General features: G+C 41.9%; 1 protein-coding gene across 1 annotated transcript in view; it reads right to left on the reverse strand.

Annotated features, from left to right (window-relative positions):
• Positions 1-20923, reverse strand: part of RPL13A (ribosomal protein L13a) — a 241291-nt gene extending 220368 nt beyond the window's left edge. Inside the window, exons 1-2 of the mRNA XM_044060076.1 lie at positions 20850-20923; positions 20322-20394 (exon numbers count right to left, since the gene is read on the reverse strand). Of these exons, the coding sequence (XP_043916011.1) occupies positions 20322-20394; positions 20850-20870 (94 nt within the window). The 5' untranslated portion in view covers positions 20871-20923. The remainder of the gene's footprint in view (positions 1-20321; positions 20395-20849) is intronic.
• Positions 20924-21385: the final 462 nt, after the last annotated feature.

Consider the following 21385-nt stretch of genomic DNA (forward strand, 5'->3'; position numbering starts at 1 on the left):
CTTTCCATCTTTCTCACTTCGTGCAAGTGCGTCTCGTACTTTGGGTCCAAAAAGTGCAAATTCGTCGACAGGTGCATTGACAAAGAAGATTTAAAGGGGGTCTGCGAAGTCACACAACCACATCCAAGCATTACATAGGTGGGTACTAGGCTATTGGGCCTGTACAAGCCTAGCCAAAAAAAGGTAGCCTGGCTTTCACCACCCAAAAAATATTTCCGGTGACCCTGTCAAGCAGAACCACAGAAGTGATCCCCGGGGTGAATTTCCCATTACCCATCCAAATCAAGATTTTTCTTGAAGAGTGCTAGTGAGGAGCTCTGTTTGACATAGATAGGTAGTCTGTTCCAGAGTATGCAAAGTCTCTGGGACAGGAATCTATCACTCAAGCATGTTCTGTTTATTGTGGTGACAAGGTTTAGGTCCCTAGGAGTGTAGCTCGGAGGGATTGGGATTTAAGTGGAGCATGTCCAACAGCTCTGCGTTTGACATAGCTTTGTATGTTAGGCAGAGATGGCCTCCGAGTAGGAGATATGCAACGGAGTAAAGCTGGAGTTTGAGATGGTCTGCGTAAGGCATCTGTTTGAGGCCAGTAATCCTCAGATATTTTTGCGGCCTTTCCAGTTGTTGTAGAGGTCTTGTGAGGTACATACCAAAAGGGGCGTTGTACTCTATAATGGGTCTAATGAGTGATTGGTAGAGGGGAACAATGACCTCTTTCTGGATAAGAAACCTTTCGTGATTAGGTGTGCCACGTAGAAGGATTTCCTGACCACTGTCCACCCATGCCCCAAGGTCTCACACTTTCGGTGTTAAGTAGATTACCGCCTATGTGATAGTTCATGGGTACAGAGTTTTTACCAAAGGGGATGACAATGCACTTTTTGGCATTGAGCTTGAGACCATGTCTGCCACCAGGCATCTGTTTCAGTGAGGCCCTTTTGTAGGATGTCCACATAGTTAGGAGTTTCGACCATGGCTCCTAGTTTGCAGTCATCTGCGAATTTAGTTAGACAAAGACCTTCTGTGTTAGCCTGTACTTCAGAGAAGTAGATACCCAACAGGAGAGGACCCAGGACTGAACCCTGTGGTACTCCACTTGTCACTAGTCTGAAGTCTGATTTGGAGTCTGCTACTTTCAGTGTGGGTTCTGTCAGTAAGCCAGTTGGCAACCCATCATGTGACATAGGAATTTATACCTAGTTTAGTGAGTTTATCTATAATTCCAGAGTGGGGGATGGTGTCAAATGACTTAGCGAGATCTAGATAGGCTGTGTGAACCACCTTGCCTTCATCTATGGCTTTGGTGACTACTTCAAAGTCTATCAGGTTTAGGAAACATGACCTGCCTTTTACAAACCCAAACTGTGTGGGGTCCAGAGTTTGGAGATCTCCAATGTCTTTGTTTAGGAGTTCCATGATGATACGTTGCATGGTCTTGCAGACTAGGCTCGTCAGGCTAATGGGGTGGTAGTTCCCAGGGTCTGTTGTGCCCCCCCCCCCTTGTGGAGTGGGATAACTTGTCACGGTGCGCCATTCAATGGGCACAAAGCCTGAGGTGATGCTATGAATGAACATGGTACTTAGGTGGGGTACCAGTTCATTCTGTAGTCCATGTAGAAGGCAGCCTGGGATGTTGTCAGGTCCCATGGATGCTGTGTTCTTGGCTTTGGAGAGTGAGGTTTTTACCTGTGCAGCCGTGATTACAGGAACTTTGCATTCTTCCGGTATAAAGATGGGACCTTTAGGGGGGGGTGTGGGGGGTAGAGTTAGCAATGAACCTGCCAGGATGTTGGCAATATCAGTTGGTTCTGTATATTTAGTGTCATTGTGCTGTAACTCAGAGCAGATCCGAATGTTGCCATTGAAAGTCTTGACATAGCTATAGAAAGCTTTGTGGTGGTCTTTAGAATCAGTGGCAATATTGTTTTCATAACCAGCTTTGGAGGATTTTATGAGGGATCTCTGCTTCTTACTGAGGCTGACCAAGGAGTTCATCCAATTGTGGGATTTTACTCCGTTTGCAACAGTTTCTTTCTTCTGTTGTAGAGTTTATGGCAGACCACCAAAAGATTGGCTTCCTTTTTTTTTTTTTTGGAGGACAGCATCTTGGTTCTGTTAGGGATAGCATGATCCATGCACTCGTGCAAGTGCTTATAAAGTGCATTTGTGTAGGATTCAGCAGTCGTACCGCTACTGTCCATCTGCATGGGTGTCGTGAAGTTTGCCACTTCTGTCTTAAGAAGCGTGAAGCTGGCTTTGGAGAATTTTTTTACGGTTGTTTCCCTAATGGGGGGGGGGGGGGGGGTGGGAGCGGGATGTGGATGTCTAGGGTGATTAGCTTGTGGTGGGATCTGACCAACAAGGAGCTGACCTCTGGTGTGGAACACCGGCCACCCATGTTGGTGATTACCAGGTCTAGGATATTGCTGCCCCTGGTGGGGGTGTGGATAAGTTGATCCAACGCGTTGGAATGGAGGATTTCCAGAAAACGTTGAGCAAAAGAGTTGGTACACGAGTAGTTTTCCCAGTTAATGGTAGGGTAGTTGAAATCACCCCTTAGAGTGTTGGGTTGTACCCTAATATTTTCCAGTGCATCAAAAAAAAAAAAAAAAGAGTGGGAATCCTGGGGCATCTGTAGCAAGCTACAATCTGGATTGCTATTTTGCCCAGAGTTAGTTGAACTTGGATAATCTCGGATGCATTATGCTGAGCAACTAGCTTGGAGGTGTGGATATCCTTAATGAATATGGACATGCCTCCACCTTTAGTGTTTCGGTCCGGGTTTGGTGGCCGAAAGGTGTGGTATGAATCATAGGCTGGTAATGCAGGGGTGCTCTCTCGAGCTTTGAACCAGGTCTCTGTCACTGCACAGATGTCAATGTTCTCCATTTTAAGGAGTGCCTCGATTGAGTGCATTTTGAGGTTTAGACTTCTAGCATCGAGTAGCATTACTCTCAGATTTTGCTTGCTTGTACCTGTTACGGTGGTGAATTTGTGATTTGACCCTTGTCTAAAAAAGGCACTACAGGGGTGGCAAGAGCCTTTGCCAGTATCCAGAATCCCAAGGGCGACAGGTGCAGGCCATCTCTGGCAAAGCAGCATGGTCTGTCGATCATGTCGTCCCAGGCAGACAGATACTGGATTCCCTTAGAATGACACCAAAAGCTTAGCCACAATCATTTTGTCCTTGGAAGCTTAGCCAATTGTTAAAGTCAATCATTTTGTCCTTGTACTGTATCATCATTCTGGGTGATTCAGGATGCTACTCAGGGCTAGGGTCATACCTGCCTGGGTCATACCTGCCTGGGCTACAAGATCAGAGAGCTCCTCCACATCTCTTCATGTAGTCCAGGGAGGTACATCTCATGACAATGCCTGATGCAGCAGCTCTAGTTGCCCCCTCAGTGGTGAGATATCAAACGCATCGAGGAGTTAAAGATAGATTCAAGGATAGCTAGCTGCGATGCGACAGTGTCCTGCACCTAGTCAGGCAGTACCCCCGCCAAAGAGAAAGACATTCCAGAAATTAGGTCTCTCTGGAGGCAGGTGAAGTGTGCCAGATAATTCAATGACCGAATGAAGGTCACTGAAGCATAGGTCCACTTTCCTAGTCTGTCCACAAAGTCTCCCTGTTTGGAGGATGGACAGTGGAACTATCTTTTGCCAGTTCCCTCTTGGTGGCCACTGCCACGACCATGGAATCAACTGCTTGGACCAGTAGGCCTGGACTTCAGGTGTAGATAAGTCTGTCCTCTGGGGGACAGGTTCTATGTTGTCCGGGGCCTTCCAGGTACGTTGCACAATGAGCTTAACAAGGTCATCTGGAGGTGGGGTCACCCAAGACGTAGATGGCCGGGCACGGAAGGCCTGCAAGAACACAGACTCCAAAGAAAGGTTAGAGGACTTCCAGTCTCCCTACTGCTTGAGGATTTCGAGAAGGTCTCCGAATGATAAGTAGTCTGGGGGAAGACTGTGGGGACCCTTCCCACTCAACATCGGTGTCTTCATTGAAGAAATTCCTCCAGGGAACCAAGGTGCTTCCTCTTGCACCATTTCTTCTGGGGTGGCTCCCTGGTGGGATCTTTTGAGGACTACTCCAGGGAATGGGGTTCCCTTCAAATGGGGACGTTGCAGCTCCCATGCCCAGGATCCCTAAGTAGGGGGTTGGGACAGCTGCATGCTGGGGGGGGGGGGTTCTGATGTCATTGGTGCTGACTGAGCCTGCGGGGGCAAGGACCCTCTCCATTATCTGGAAAGCAGACCCGCCTGAGGAGGGATGGGAGCCCCGAACAGAGAAGGACAACCTTAGAACTGGGGTCACACCCCATCCAGAGGAGCCAGCCTCCAGGTGAGGAGTTCTGAGAGGACTGAAAGCAGTCTGAGCAGTGGACATAAATGGCGCCAGCGAGAAAATAGGCACTGGGCTAGGTACCAAGGTACAGACGATCCAAGCACTCATCTGCTGTCAGAGTAAAGACAGTATGCACCGGGGTGGACATCGGTACAGAAATCTACGGGACCTGGGTAGAGGCCAGAGTAGGATAAACAGGGGAATATGTAGCAAGACTCCAGAGCCAAGAGGGACGGAAGGTCTAGCTGGAGTGGGCAATCCCCTAGCTGTCAGAAGCTGGTCCACAACCCCCACTAGGTCCAATTCAGAAAAACTTCTGGTAGATCTCAAGGAGGCTGCTGAAGGAGAATCGGGTCTTTCGAGAAAGGGGCTAAACCTCTGCCCCAAACAAGGGTCGTAAGTTGAGGTGTATCTGGTCCTTGGCAGACATTTGACTTTGAGCTGTTGGAGCCAAAGAAACTACCAGCACAGTGGCCAGGGATGGTGCCGAAGCATGTACAGTCATAGGAGCCAATGTCGGATCCAAAGGACGGCACTGAAGTCAGTGGTGCCGAGGTAGGAATCGAAACAGGGGCGAATATCATAGATGGCACAGAGGGAGAAGATACAAAGCCTGGTGCCAAACAGGTCTGCGCAGAGGGTGCCAGAGAAGCACGGAGCTGACTCTGTTCTTAACTGACGGAAATGTAGGAACAGAGTGACTCTCTTTGGAGGGGGCGAGCCCTCTGACCCAGATAGAGCCCCCGAAAAAAGGTGTTGCATTTTACATTCTGCTAGTGTAGGATTACTAAAACTAGCACAAATGTCACAATCAGCTTTAATATGGTACACACCCAAACAGTAGACGCAATGAGTGTGTCTGTCCGAGTTGGGCATATTACGCACACACTTGTCACACTGTTTAAACCCCAACTTAGCTTTGTCTGACATAGGAAGGCAGCAAGACTATCCTAATAGAAAAAACAAGGGAAGGGGGAGAAAGGTGAGAATACCAACGATGGTATTTAAAAAATACTAGAAGTGGTAAGGAAGAGCCTACCAAAGGCAGGAGAGGGGGACAGTACCAACGATGGTAGAAATTCAATTACCAAAGGTAAAGGGTAGGAAATAGAAATAGGTTATAGGCAACAGTGAGAAAAGGCTAAATAGACTTAAAAAAAAAAAACAAGAAATGTTTAGGAGAAACTATATGAAAGATCACAATACTCCCACTTAGCTTCGAAAGAGATGGCAAAGCACATCCGACGAGGAAAGCAGCAAACGAGATCTGGAATAACTAGGAGAGGGGCATTATGGGTAGGTCTTTGCTGAGAGTTTTTGGCTGGCACAAGTTTGGAAATGGCCGTATCGGTTCCGAGGACTGAACCAAAGTCCTAATAGTAATGAACAAAGATTTACTACACAGCAAGTATTCGTTCCCAATTATTTATCCCCATCTGCTCTCATGGGGGCAGACATCCTGTGAGTTTTTTTGCCCTTGGAAATCTGACCCAAAATGTAAGACAGCCCTGAATGTGATAAGTAGCCCTACAATTTGTAGTCAGATGAGACTTCCAATCACTTACAACGGGAAGCTTAAAAAAAAAAAAAAAAACCTGCCAAGTTTAAGAGTCTGCAGTCACTGACTGGTCCGCACAGTGTTGCATATCTTGCTCCCACTAATTACTACACTCTCTCTGTAAAAGTGCTAACAAAATTACCGAGCTGAAACTTTCACAAAGAGCACTTTAATTGCAGTTCCTGACAAAGTTACTCCTCCCATCTCCCCACCTTCAATGAGCCTGAAACTTCCAGCTTGGTTCGGTTAAACTAGTCTTGCCACTAAACCCTTCCTTCATACATTTTACTCTTGACAAGCACTCTCTCAGGAATTGGGAGTTAAAAACACATATCAATCCAGAGTTTAGAACAAAGCATCAATTTCTTAAAATATTCACAGTAATATATTTACTATTTTGGATTGCTTTCTAGCTGTTCACATTGTTCTTGCACAGTAAATCTGTCACAGCATGACCAGACTCATGCCATGTAATGCCAAGCTGAAAATAAGCTTTTTTTTCTCCTTAAACACCCCAGGAGGCACTAATTTCTGTTAGGATTGCTTCATACAGTTCTTCGTTGTACACCTGCAAACATATCGCCCTCTCAGACTCTTGCAGAAAACTTCCAATTCAGAAAGTTTTCAAAACAGCACTACTACTACTACTAATTCAGTAGGCTCACAAACCAAGACTGAACTTGCATCCCTTTTATGAAACATACCTGTAAAGTGCAACAAACAGACTTTCCCAAACATACCAGTGTAGAACAAACATCTGTATGGAAATAAAGCTCATATGTATGCACACCCCCCTAAGCTAGTGAACACTCCTTACGTAAATGTTAAATGTAATAAGTCTCACACAATTATGTGTTAAATTTCTCCATAAATCATTCACCCTTCCTCAAATATTCCCTTCTTTGCCCTCTTCACCCCCGATTTATTTTTCCCACAATGACTTGTACATCTTGTATACATGCAAATGTCAGTTTACAGTACTGCACTGCGTATGCCAGAGGAGTAGTACTAACACATGCACATCTCTTTTCAACAAATGGTCTATATTTGGGTTCTACATCGTATACTCAATCTGTCACCACCTTGTATAAAGCTGAAAACGGGCACTATTCAAAAAACTTGAAACAAGTCTGTTGGGTGGGCAGAACACAAACATTTATTCAGTGTACTGCCAATCATTTTTCAAACAGGCACCATCATTAAAGCACACGAGAAAGATGCCCTGGATTAGACATGTACATATCAAAAGGCAGAGATGAAGTAGAGGGGGAAAGCATCCTGTGGAGGGGACATGTTAAATGAACAAACATGAGCGCACAAGATTCAAACAAATGAATGCTTGTGCAGGTATTTGATGCAAACAGCATTACAACAGAACACAGCCAACGTTTCTTCTGAAGTGCAGGGTTGACACCTCCTTACTTCAGTAGGAAACAGTCATGTTTCTGAATGACTTCAGAAATCATAACGAGTGAGGGCAGCTGAACGACCGTCTTCAATAGGAAGGTAAAGGCACAGTAAGGAAAGGTCAGTGATTCCATCTGAAAGGCAATTGCAGACATTGGGACTCAAATGAGTGTGCCTTACTTTAGAGAGACGCAACGGAATAACAGGTTTCACAAAAGGTAATGGGTTGGCAGTTAGCTCAGATAAGAACACCCGTGGGGCTATACACATTTCTAGATAATGTCCGAGTAGCAACTACACTGCTTTACAGGTTTCCAAATGAAACGAGACAAAATGGACCGTTCACTGAAAAGTTGTCTGCAACACCAAAGCTCAGACTGCACCGAGAATAGCCAATAGCTCCAAAATCAGTACTCTGAACTGAAGTTTATATCAGTGTGTGCACATTACACACATATATATATATATATATATATATATATATATATATATATATATATATATATATATATATATATATGGCACCTCGGCGTTCGTGAAAATCTACTGCCAATCATTAGTGAACCGGAGTTGGGCTGTGGCGACCCCTAACCGGGAAAAGCCAAAAAACAACACACATGCGCACACACGTATTTTAATTACACACCAACACACAATATACACTAACACATATAAACATGCACTCAAAATACATTTAACACCCCTATCTCCCTCCTCTGTGTGTATACATATTTATCTCTAAATATATGCATCACACACTATATATATATACATAACTATATATATATACATATATATATATATATATATATATATATATATATATATATATATATACACACACATACATACATACACGCACACACTTTCATATATATATATATATATATATATATATATATATATATATATATATATATATATATATATATATACATACACACATATATATATATATATATATATATATATATATATACACATACACACACACATATACACACAAACGTGTGTGTGTGCGCGTATGCGTCTCCCTTTAGATCTCCCTTTCCACACACACATTTATGGTTTACTATCAGAATGTAAAACGGAAATAACTTCTGTTTGACCACCAAATAAAAAAAACTCAAAATATACATCAGCACAAAGCCGAATCAGCAGATTAGACAGTGTCCGAACAGATTACGTGATGTCCTTATAGGAGCTCAGGTAAAGCAAACTCCTATACCCGAGATCACTTACCCCACACCCCCTGCTAACATACATTCCCACACCCCCTGCTAACATATTCCAACTATGAGAACGCACTACAATGAGGAAAGGGATGAATTTCCCAAACTGCACTGTACCACGATCTCTGTACAGTACGAGTTTGTTAATGTAGTGCATTCGCTGACAAACTTCTGAACAGAGCTCAGCAAGACGGAAATTCGAACCACCATCTGCGAAGCATCTCCGTTCAAACTTTTGATAGTAAGCCACATTAACAAGTCTGCAGGAATAAATCATTAAAGGACAACTCCCATCACTGCAAGTAAGCAGAACACCCAGATGCATACACATTGCCAACTGTAGTGTAGGCTATATTAATAAGCAAGAAGACAGCAGTAAACCAAATGCATCTTACAGTAGAAAGATTTGGAAGTAGAAAACTGAGTAGCTCACAAAGGTGCCAGACTGACAGTGGGAAAAGAATGGCTTACATGTTGAATTATTTCACTGTAAAGTATAATGTAATAGTCCACTTAAAACTTACTTTAGGAGCATTTTGTAATACCAGGAGAAGCTGTTCCAGTGACTGGCAAAATTTACAGCACATATGAAATCCCACCACCATAACAAGGTCATACTTTATGGACAGGAGTCACATTACCTTAATTCAACTTGCTAAGGACATTTATTAATTTTAAATTCTGTGAATAATCATTCATTTGCCAAGCTTTTAGTAACTTCTATCATAAATGAAAAATTAAAAAATGTCACGTTTACTTTTGTAAAAAAAGAATAAAAGGTAGGAAGAAAGCTCAACATATATCTTGTGGGGTTGTCAATATAATGTCTTCATTTTGTTAACTAGATAAGCAACTTGTTGCATCTTGGACTCTCCCACAATGACCTGGTCCACAACTGCAAGAATAAACGTACTTTATATAGAATATTTAGTGTAATCAAAATCAGCAAACATGCTTTTAATGGGTGGAAGAACCCAGAGTATCACAGAAAACTTGCAGACACATGTATACACACATCTTACATAATTAAAAATGTAAAACCAGACCTGCACTATAGACCCTGACACTGGGAGGCAGACATTCTGAGACAATGAACTACCCTACTTTCTAGATCTTGCATTACTGCTGTTAAATTTTACAGTAGTTGCAGAAACCCTTTTGCAACATAAAGGCAACTACTTCCGGGTTCATAGTATGCTTGTGAAAATGGCCACTACCAAGATGCAATGAGTGCGATATCCAACACATTTTGCATAGTTGTTGCCTATGTTGCGATAGTGTGATAGTGTGACTATGGAACAAACATACTTGCAGGACTCTTTCCAAAGGGTTCATTTATAAGATACAGAACTTACACACAATGATATGCCAAAACAAAACCTCTCCTTAACTTAGTTTCATAGGATCATAAGAAGTTACGTTTATAGCCCTTACAAGCCTAACCAAGTTCTACCCTTATTTCCACAATCAGCACCTAATGCCCATGTTCAAGAGACAGCTGGAACCCCCAAGGTGAATTTACAGTTACCCATCTCATCGTCCCGACTGCTTTTGAAGGCAGCCAAGGAGTTGCACTGTTTGACAAGTGGAAGCCTGTTCCAAAGGCGTGGTAACCTCTGGGAGACAAATCTGTCCTTCCAGCAGGTTCTATTAAGGTCACATTCCAGGTTAAGGTCTTTAGAGTGATTAACCAGTGTACCATTTGACTTGCGGATCTGCACCACTTCCAATAAATCAGGGTAAGAGATCACCTTATATGCAAGGCAGAGATTATCCCAGAGTAGTCCATATGAAACAAAATAGTGACTTGATTTCAGACGATCCACGTGATAGGTGCTGAAGACCTTGAATTTCCCTTGTGAATTCTCCATCTGCTGCAGGTACTTTGAAAGTACATACCAAAAGGGGCATTAGAATGCCCTTCTTACAACTGTGGAAACATGGTGATCAAAGGTAAGACTGCAGTCAAACTGCGTGTCCAGCTCTTTCACCACTGAGCACGTACTTGGGGTGTTGCTACTGATGTGGTAGTTAGCAAGATAAAAATCACCCTAACCAAAAGGAATAATATTTTTTTGCAATGAGTTAAAACCATGCACACCCCCGGGGAAAACCCCACTGTAGTGCGACCTTGGAGTTGGTATATTTAATTACAGGGGTGTTGGGGGCCAAGCCCCCCTACATGGGGAGGTGCAGGAGGGCTTTCCCCCTGCATAAACGTAGAAAACAGTGTCTGGGATGTTAAGTTGCTTTATAGTTTTCAATTGAGACTTGATGGTATGAGTTTGACGATTTGGTCTCGGATTCGAATTTCAATAAAATGAAATTTCGATGATATGAAGTGGAACCGAGTTACCACATAGGTGGTGGTCTACTTAACACCGAATGTGTGGTGAGACCTTGGGACCCAGGTGGACAGTAGTCTCTCCTTTTGATAATCACATTGCTACAGTAGTCAAGAAGTCCTTCTACGTGGCACACCACATCACAAAAGGGTTCTCATCCACGAAAGAGAGGTCACTGTTCGTCTTTACTTGACACTAATTAGATTCATTATAGAGTACAGTGCCCCTTTTTGGAGTGTACCTCAAGACATTTGCAGCAGTTGGAAAGGCCGCAGAAGTACCTCACAAAGAGGATTACTGGCCTCAAACAGATGCCCTACACTGACCATCTAAAAAAATTCCAGCTTTACTCTAGCATATAGCTTACTCTGAGGTGATTTCTGCCTAATAATAATAAAGCTATGCCAAACCCAGAGCTGTTGGACATGCTACACCTAAAAAAAATCCCAATCCCTCTGAACTACACGCTCTAGGGACCTAAACCTTGTCACCACAATAAACAGGACATGCCGGAGAGATGGATTCCTGTCCCAGAGACTTCCCATACTCTGAAACAAGCTACCCATCTATGTCAAGCAAAGTTCCTCATTAGCACTTTACAAGAAAAATCTTTGCGTGGACGGGAGATGGGAAGATATACCCTGGGAATCACTTCTGTGGCTCTGCTCGACAGTGGCACAGGAAAATAACTTTATTGGGTGGCATAAGCCAGAGAAACTGGTTGGCTAGGCTTACTTAGGCCTTTAGGCCGATAGCCTAGTAACTACCTATGGACTATGACTTTGGCACCAACGATTTCTTTAAGAACCTCCTGTAGGATGCTTGCATCACTTGGAGATAGTCAATCAGCATACTTGTCGGCCACAGACCTTTAGTTTTTGCTTGTACTTGGGAGAAATAGATTCCAAAAAGTAGAGATTCCAAGACTAATCTGTGATCACCATTGGTTACAGATCTGCTGTTGGAGGTGGATTACCCTAACTTGACTATACGTGTTCTGTTTCATGAGTGAGCCAGCCAGCAACTTCACCCATCATACTCCCCCTTTGACAAATCCAAACTGAGTAGGTGAAGTGTTTGGAGACTATTTTGTTGATAAGGTCTCTCCCTTTTTAATTTCTCCAAATCTTTGGTCCATGATGATTCACTCCATACCCTTGCAGATAAGGCTAGCCAGGCTAACAAGTCTATAGTTAGCAAGGTCAGTGGCAGCACTACCTTTCTGCAAAGGAATAATGACCATTTTCCATTCAGCTGGGACAAAGCCAGTGTTTAGACTTTGGGGGGGGGGGGGGGGATAGTACCCAATGGTGCCAATTCTTCCTGGCGCCCATGTAGGACACAGCCTGGGATGTTACCAGGTCCCATAGATGCTGTGTTTTTGCCCTTGGAGAGGGCATTTACAACCTGTTTACAAATACAAGGTAGGGGTCAGGTGGCAGGGATGTCATAGGCTACCTATGCCCACAGGCTCAGTACGTGTGGTATTAAACTACCAATATGGCACAAATCTGGGCCTTTCCTTTTAGGAAAACTAATTACGATTCCTAGTTCTCTTTGGAAGACTTCACAAAAAGTTTTGCTGGTTAAGCAGAGGATGGAGTGTTTCCAGTTTAGGGCTCACTCACTCTTACTCTTAGCAATTTCTTCCTTATTGTAAAGCCCGTTAACGGCAGTTGTACAACAAGCAGGTTTGCCCCCCCCCCCCTTGAAGAGCATGTTTTGGTCCCAAAAGGTACAGAGACAGTATAGTTATACGTTTGTATAAAGCACTGATGTAGAACTCCGCATAGCTGCCAATTCCATGGGGGGTGACAGTTCAAATGAAACTGATTTGTGGTCAGATTTCACCAGGGAAGACCTCAAAGTGGGTGTGCTATAATGGTTCCTATATTAAAGCACTAGTCGGGGTGTCAACCCAACTGGTCCAGGGCACTAAAATTAAAGCCAAGGAACCTTTGGGCAAGTGAGTTTGAGCACAAGTAATTAACCCAGTCAATTGATGGGTAGTTAAAAGTTAGTGTTCGGATTTATCTTGACAGACTCAAGTACATCCAAATAGGCAGAGTGGGGTGTCCTGATTCGTTGAGGGAGTCATGTAGCTGACAAAGGCTTGAATAAGTGTCCTACCAGTTAATTGCACCTGAAACATCTACAAGGAACCATACTGTTTAACCAATCTGAGGTGTATTTACCTTTAATGAACATTGATTCACCACCTCATTTAGCTTTCACGCCTTCAGTTTGTGGTTTGAATGGGTGGAAAGAGAGGTGCAACCCAGTATGGCTGGGGTGCTCGCCACAGCCTTGAACCAGGTCTCTGTGACCTACACAAATGTCTGCATCTTCCAAAGTGAGGACTGCTTCCACTGACTGCAGTTTCATGTTAAGACTCCGTGTTTAGCAGTATAACCTTGATGTTCTATAAAGTTTTTACACCAGGAATTTTGTCCTTGAGACACTGCCTAAATAAGGCACTATGGGGGTGACAAGAGCCTTAAGCAGCAGCTGAAATCCAAGAGGTGACAGATTAAGACCATCTCTAGCAAAGCAATGAGGTCTGATGTCATCCAGGCTAATGGACACTGAACCCCCTTAGAATGAGAAATTAGGCTAATTATTAAAGTCAAATCTTTTTCTGTTTGATGTGAAGCATCACCCCAGGTGAAAATAAAATGTTGGTCAAGACTAAGGACATACCTGCCTGACACAATCTGAGAACTCCGTCACGTCTCTCTTCATAGTCCAGAGAGGTACGTCTCAAGTCAAACCAACATGGACTATGACAATCATTAAAAGTACCTGTTGAGAGGCTTGAGTGCAATGTGACATGGACAGACAACTGCCAGTGACATTTTCCTTATTTAGCTTAGTGAGGGACATCTGTGTACCTTACGATGGAATCAGCCATGACTAATAGGTTTGGTTTTGTGTTTTGCCTTAAAGGCTTGACAGATGAGACACTGATGGGCAAAATTATGTATATTCTGTTCTATAGAGAAAAAAATGGAGTGTAGCATGTTTGGGAGGTCTCTGTTTTTTAGGAGTTTCTGATGAATACACCCACATATACAGGCTGCGTGTGATGTATGTTTGGGGAGAGCAGGCGAGGTGTGCATGCTGGCAACCCTCTCATTGTCGTATGTACAGACTGTTGGTTTGACAGAGCAGGAGATTCTAAGTTCTAAATACAGCTCTCTCTCTCATGTTGAGTGTATGTGGACTAGGAGTAGATGGTTGTCAGTGAAAACGAAGCAGTTTCTACAAGGCTGCAGAATGGCCATGTCGACGAAGACAGCTGGAGAAACTGTAGGAAATTGTCCTCCCCTAGTGTTAGAAAGGGCTTGCTGGCGAGAGGTGTGTTGGTACCTCAGAGGCTACATTTAGTGTTAAAACCACAGAGAGTAGATCAGGGCCATGAAAAACCTCTGGAGGACCACAAAGTGCCAAGGGAAAATTTAAACAAGCAAAACATTTGGCATCTATAACCACCTAAAGTAACCATCGCTACGTGGCAATGCACAAGGGTGCACTACACGTAAACAAATGCAAACGCAGGGCTTAAATAAAACAAGAAAGACATTTTAACTCAAGCTAGCCAATAAGGACGCTCTACATAAACTCCAGTCCAATAATCCCAATTAGATGGGACCCAGACAGTGCACTCTTCCCACACAGGTGCAGAAGGGCCTTCAACAAGGATGGTTTGAATTTGATACTCTGAAGTTACAAAACAGACCCCAAAACACAGTTCAGAAAGTTCAGTAGAATGCAAACAAATTAAAGTGCAATATAATAGCAAAAACAGGTACTTCGTTAGTTGAAGAAATGAATGCCTCAGATCTTTCAGTACACCTCAGAGAAGAGCTGGTATCACTTGAGCACTAAAACCAGTCTAGGCTCAGCAAGTCTGAATCTGACTCATGCTATAAAAAGTACTAGAAATTTTTATCATCTTCTTTCGGCTGTTCCCATTAGGGGTCGCCACAGCAGATCACGTTACCATTTCTTATCTTGCTCCGCCACACCAACCACCTGCATGTCCTCTCTTACCACTTCCATAAACCTCATCTCAGGCCTTCCTCTTTTCCTGTTACCTGGTAGCTGTTACCTGGTAGCTTCATCCTTCGCATCTTGTTCCCAATATACTCAGCACCCCTCCTCAGCACGTCCAAACCAACGTAATCGTGCCTCTCTGGCTTTGTCTCCAAACCTTCCAACCTGGGCTGAACCTCTAATACTTATTCCTAATCTTGTCCACCCTTGTCACACCCAGTGCAAATCCTAACATCTTTAATTCTGCCATATCCAGCTCAAACTCCTGGCTTTGTCAATGCCACTGTCTCCAACCCATATAACATAGTTGGTCTCACTACACTCTTGCAGACCTTCCCTTTCACTCTTACAGGCACTAGTCTGTCACAAATCACTCCTGACACTTCTCCACACACTCCATTCCGCCTGTACTCTCTTCTTCACCTCTTCCACACTCACCGTTACTCTGAACTACTGACCCCAAGTATTTAAAGTCATGCACCTTCACCACCTCTACTCCTTGCATCCTCACCATTCCTCTATCCTCCCTCTCATTCACACATATATTCTGTCTTATTCCTGCTGACCTTCATTCCTCTTCTCTCTAGAGCCTATCTCCATCTCTCCAAGGTCTCGCCACCTGTTCCCTACTCTTACTACAGATCAGTGTCATCTGCAAACATCATAGTCCACGGGGACTCCTGTCTGATCTCGTCTGTCAACCTGTCCATCACTATTGCAAATAAGAACGGGCTCAGAGCTAATCCTTGATGCAACCCCACCTCCACCTTAAATGCATCTGTCACTCTCACCGCAGACCTCACCGCTGTCACACTACCCTCGTACATATGTACCACTCTTACATACCTCTGAAACTCCTGACTTCCTCATACAATACCACAACTCCTCTCTAGGCACCCTGTCATATGCTTTCTCTAAATCTACAAAAACACAATGCAACTCCTTCTGACATTCTCTGTACTTCACCATAAACACTCTGAGCAAACACCGCACCTGTAGTGCTCTTTCCCGGCATGAAACCATACTGCTGATCACTAATCACGTCCCTTCTTAACCTTGCTTCCACTACTCTTTCCCACAACTTCATGCTGTGACTGATCAATTTAATCCCGCTGTAGTTACTACAGCTCTGCACATCACCCTTATTCTTAAAAATTGGTACCAGAACTAAAAAAAGAAAAGAAAAGGAAAAGTACTAGAAATTAAGTGCATAAAATCAGTCAACAGCAAAAAAATTCAAACAGTTTGAGTAAACAGCGTTAACACCAATAGAATATTTAGTAGAACCCAACTACATTGTCCTTTTTAAGTGCATGGAAATATTGCATAGTACAAGAGATTTTAGTGACTCCATTTCTTATTGACAGATAGCAATGCAAAATGATTTTACATTTGTTTCAACTCATATTACTGCAAATAAATACATTGATCTTAATTTTTATTTATTTTATTTTACATTTGTTGACCAGGCTAGTCTAGCTGGATATATGTCCATTTTCAGTAGAGGCCCGGGGAGAAAAGCTCCACACATAATGACTGACAGACATGTTAATAAAGACATAAAATAAAAATAGAAATATAAATCAATTTTGTTAATAAAATCAACATACATTAAGGAACTCAAACAGTTTAATATCATACATAATGTTTGGTCAGTTTCAAAGCATTTTACCTAGTACATAAAGGTTATGCAATAAGGCATTTGCCATATGGATAACAGTTGAAGCTTAGAAGGGTAGAGTAGTAGTAGGAGAATGTAAGATGAATAAAAGGGAATAGGCAGGGGTTAGAAAGAGAGAGAGGAAAAGAAGGAAGACAGTCAGGAGGAGGTGGGAGAGATGGGAGTAGTAGTTAATACTACATTCATGCCAGCGAGAATATGGGAATCATTACCCATATGGTGCAGTTAGGCTTTTTTGTTACAGTACAACCTCTATTGTGATCTTCCTATGGAAACCTGCTTATACTTGATTTTCAAATTAAATACTCCATTCACTCAAACTTTATTCTTTGCCACCTCAAAAAACATCTTTCAAATAGGTGTTATAACCAACTATTAAGTTTTGTTAGACCCATTTTCAGTAATTTTCCACTGTTCACTTTATTAAGATGCAGCGAAGCGAGTTATCCATTATATACTAGCCAAAATACCATATAGAAATGAAACATTCTAACAGCTCTCACTGTTACATACTCAAATACTACGCATGGCTAGCAGTGAAAAAAAGGAACTAGAATAACTCTGAAGTACAGCATCGGGGTGTGATAAGTCAAAGCTTTAAATACATGAACGCTTCAATCAATTTAACCACCAATGGATAAGATATAGAAAAGCAACGACAGAGTTTCCAAATGAAATGAGACGAAAGGGACTTCACTGAAATAACTCAATCTACAACATTGAAGCTCAGATAGCATTGAGAAGAGCGACTTCTAAACTCGCGTAGAAACAGGAAGGCAGCACACGCCAGAAAGAGTCCAAGATCTAGACTGTTATTTATTCTCCACAAGAATGGTAGTTATTACAGTATGAGATTTTGAATCTGTACAGAGTATGTGGTAACATTACAATCTGTTACAGAAACAAATATGTGCAGCAATATCCAAATTAAAAACTTCCTGCTTGTTGCAAAGGGTGGTTTGATGCACGAATGGCAAGATTGAAGGCAAATGCTAAGGACATGAATAATTATCTAGTGGGCAATTACTGGGCAAAGAGGTGGGTATAGTCCAATAAATTCAATGGAAAACTTCACTGACTGATGGAGGACTTTGAGAAGCAAACACAAGTAAATTTTCCAGAAAACGGGCAAGCTGTACTGATAAAAAAAAGCTTGCTAATGAAAGCAAAGAGAAAATAAACGATTTCTTGTACACTAACATTTTACAGCGATGGGATCATGGGGGGGGGGGGGTTTGAGAAGACATGATTTCCCATAGTTGTCCTTTAAAGCGCCCCCCCCCCCCCCCCACACACACACACACTTTCAACTGTCCAAGCTACTTTAAGACCAGTAAAGTCTTGGCTGACGTGTGGAGGGATAACAGAAATGATACCCCCCACCCCCAATCTAGTTTTATTTACTGCTGAATGACACAGACCTCTGGTTACAATTGCACAATTTGATTTGTTGTGAAACAATAACAAGAAAAAGAACCCAACAGCAAAGCTAAGCTCGGGTCTTCCCTTCAGAAACCTCTAGAACCAAGTAAAAGGACTGCAGTTTCTAATAGTTGCCAAGACTTTCATTACCAGCGAGCATATTAAAAAAAAAGTTTTATTTATTGTACTATTTTTATAGGCATAATCACAGGGTGCAAAGACTAGACAGAATCCATGGGGTAACAACCTCAATTTTAGGAAGAATTAGTTGGGACATGTAAAAATTATTTCATACAGTCACCAAATTATGGTCAAAGGAAAGGATATTATCAAACCAAGTGACAAGACCTCCACTCAATGACTGGTGTGGCAATGGGAAGATTTTCAATAAGGATACCAAATCTTCCTACTTCCACAAAGGAATGATACTACAGTTCTTAACATTTATATAACCAGGAATTTACTGTAGTTATTTTGGGATAGCAGATGTATTAAAATGGGGATGACAACCACATCCAAACAGCAAAAAAATAAAAAATGATCAATCGATCAAGAGGGAGCTCAGTACAGAGTCACCGGGAGAAGCCAATGGGTACCTTCTTCCTGTCTGAGGTATGTCACCCCCTCAAACAGTGTGAAATTTACCAATGCAAAGAAACAGTAAATTTGGTTAGTGGTGTGTTGAAGACAGGAAACAAAGTACAAGCAGTGATCACAGGCAATGTAGCCAAACAAAACAAACAATTCAGAAGCCCATTCATAAACCCATGCACTCCACTTAAGACACATTTAACTTTGCCTTCAGTTATCAAGAACATTCAAGCACGGACTTCAGAGAGAATGGTTTGCTACTGCACATCTTACGAGTTCTGGGAGAAGCAGTTTCAAAACCACATCAGTGCTCAATAATTTTTAGTTACTACAGAGTATTAACACCCCTGCCAAATGTGGTAAGAAGATTGAAACTTACATACATTTACTAATCAAAGTTGTTACAGAAATGCACCAAAATGGTATATAGACATTTTGTTAAAATACACACTGCTAAAACATGCAATAGGACGACTGTCCTTTACCCAAGGATCACTGGCGGAATCTGAGAAAAATTGATGTGATTAAATGAACTCCACTTGGGGGTTGCACACAAAACTAATGACTTAGATGAATATGATCACACGCAAATATCAGCTTTTCTAGTTCACACCACAATAATTCAGTTAAGCAAATTTTCCACGCACATCTTCAAGGTGTGCGCCCCAATACTGCACTATTAATGTACAGCAAGGTAATGACTCCTAAAGCACAACAGTTTGCCGTTTAAAGAAAAAAAATAAATCCAGATTAATAGAAAGATTCCCACACACTGGAGCAGAGTTATTCCCCAATATACACAGCACTGAAAGCTGCCTACCCACCATCTAGAGACACTTTACAATCCACCAAATGCAACAAGTTACTCAGAGCTAAAAACAGAAAGATTTTTTTCTATACTACAGCTTGACAAGTGCAGATTTCTTTAAAAGCATTTGAAATACAAAATCATTGTAGAACATACTAAGATATAAAGACAGGGACTGAGTATACTCCATACTAACTTGACAGAATACTACTACAGTAGTTTAAAAAAAGGATGACACTTCACAATGGATTAAAAAAAGGGGGAAGGGGGGGGGGGGAGACCAACCACGAAATTGTAAAAACTATCGCCTGCATTGAGGATATACAGCACTTGGCACCAAGACTAAACTAAAATTGAGATTAAGGATTTTTCAATATATGAACGAGCACATGGAAGAGGCACGCTAAGATAAATATTCCCTCGTAAACCTAAAAATAAAAATTATATATACTGCATTGAAGTGAAGTTACTCTGCAGGGACAGCTGACGTTTGGATGTAGTACAGCTCAATATTTTGAAAATACAACTCAATATTCTGAAAGTACAAATTACCGAAGGTCTTCCCATTAACGTTTATTCACAAGTGCGGGGTTTGGGTGGTCCTTACTACTACGCATCTGGTGGGTTAGTGTTCTAATCCAAAACCCTAAAAGTTGAAACTATAATTATGACTATTGATATGCATACAAAGATACTCACTCACCATTCTAACTAAACTCAAATACAAAAATCATTCAAAAGACACAAGCAAAGAACATGATACTACGAACCTAAAATTATTGACTCAAGCATACCATAACAAGACGAATGAGCACAGCAATTTAATAACTTTCAAAGTAACTCGCATATAAAAAGAGTTCACCAACTTACCGATTAAGACTTGTTTGGCAACAACGGCTGCAAGACGACCAAGCAAGTGGCCTCGGCCATCTATGACTAGAACCTAACACAAAAAGGTAAAACACTCGATGTGGTGAAACACATACATGTAAGAAAAATAAAAACCTACAATAAACTAAAATCAAAGAACCCATATCTATGCGACTAAATAAAACAGAAGCAGCCTGGCAGAATAAGCCTACGATACGCTGACAACGGAAGGGAAAAAACACATGGTCGGCCCAAATGGATAACTAAAACGTTAACATCAATATTAACAAATCTGTATAGTTCACAAACTGATTAAATATTACACCGAGTGCAAGAAAAACCGAAAAAACATTAAAAGTTACACAAAATACACAGCACATAATTAGCCGAAAAACTACACATAAAAAAAAGCCAAAACCAGAATAAAAAAACAATCTAACACATAACTAAAGAAAACATGAACGACATAAGACACATAAACATTAAAATTAACAAATAAAACGCAAGAAAAATAAGCACACCAATAACCTTATGAAAACGGTCCGCCATCTTGAATGAAAAGAAATACGTCAAGCGAGAACGAAAAGGAATAAACGAACGAAAGGGCGGAGACACATACACACATGCGCATAATAGCAAAACTCACTGTTAGAATATTTTCACTAAGGCAAATTGCCTTTCCATTAGACGGTGGGTTGCAGAAATGCCTGCCACGCGGATGCGGATCTAATTAATTTCTAACAAGCAATGTTTCTAACCGTCCAACAGATACAATGGTAATCTACACTCCTCAAGAACACCGAACATTATATTAATTTATAACAAGTAATATCTATTACGATCCAACAGACAGAATGGTAACATATACTCTTCAAGAATACCCAACATTACATTCAATAAAATTCCTTCCTCTGGAATCCTTATGCCTAGGAAGATTACGCTAATCAACATATAACGCAAACGTCCACCTGTAACAACATCAAACAAAGACATCTAAATTTTAGCTCAAAAAAAGCTATTCCCAAAAAGCTAGAAGAACGAAATGTACCTGTCAACAACATCAA

This window comes from Protopterus annectens, chromosome 1.part2 (assembly GCF_019279795.1).
Source record: "Protopterus annectens isolate FY-2018-M chromosome 1.part2, PAN1.0, whole genome shotgun sequence".
NCBI lineage: Eukaryota > Metazoa > Chordata > Ceratodontiformes > Protopteridae > Protopterus > Protopterus annectens.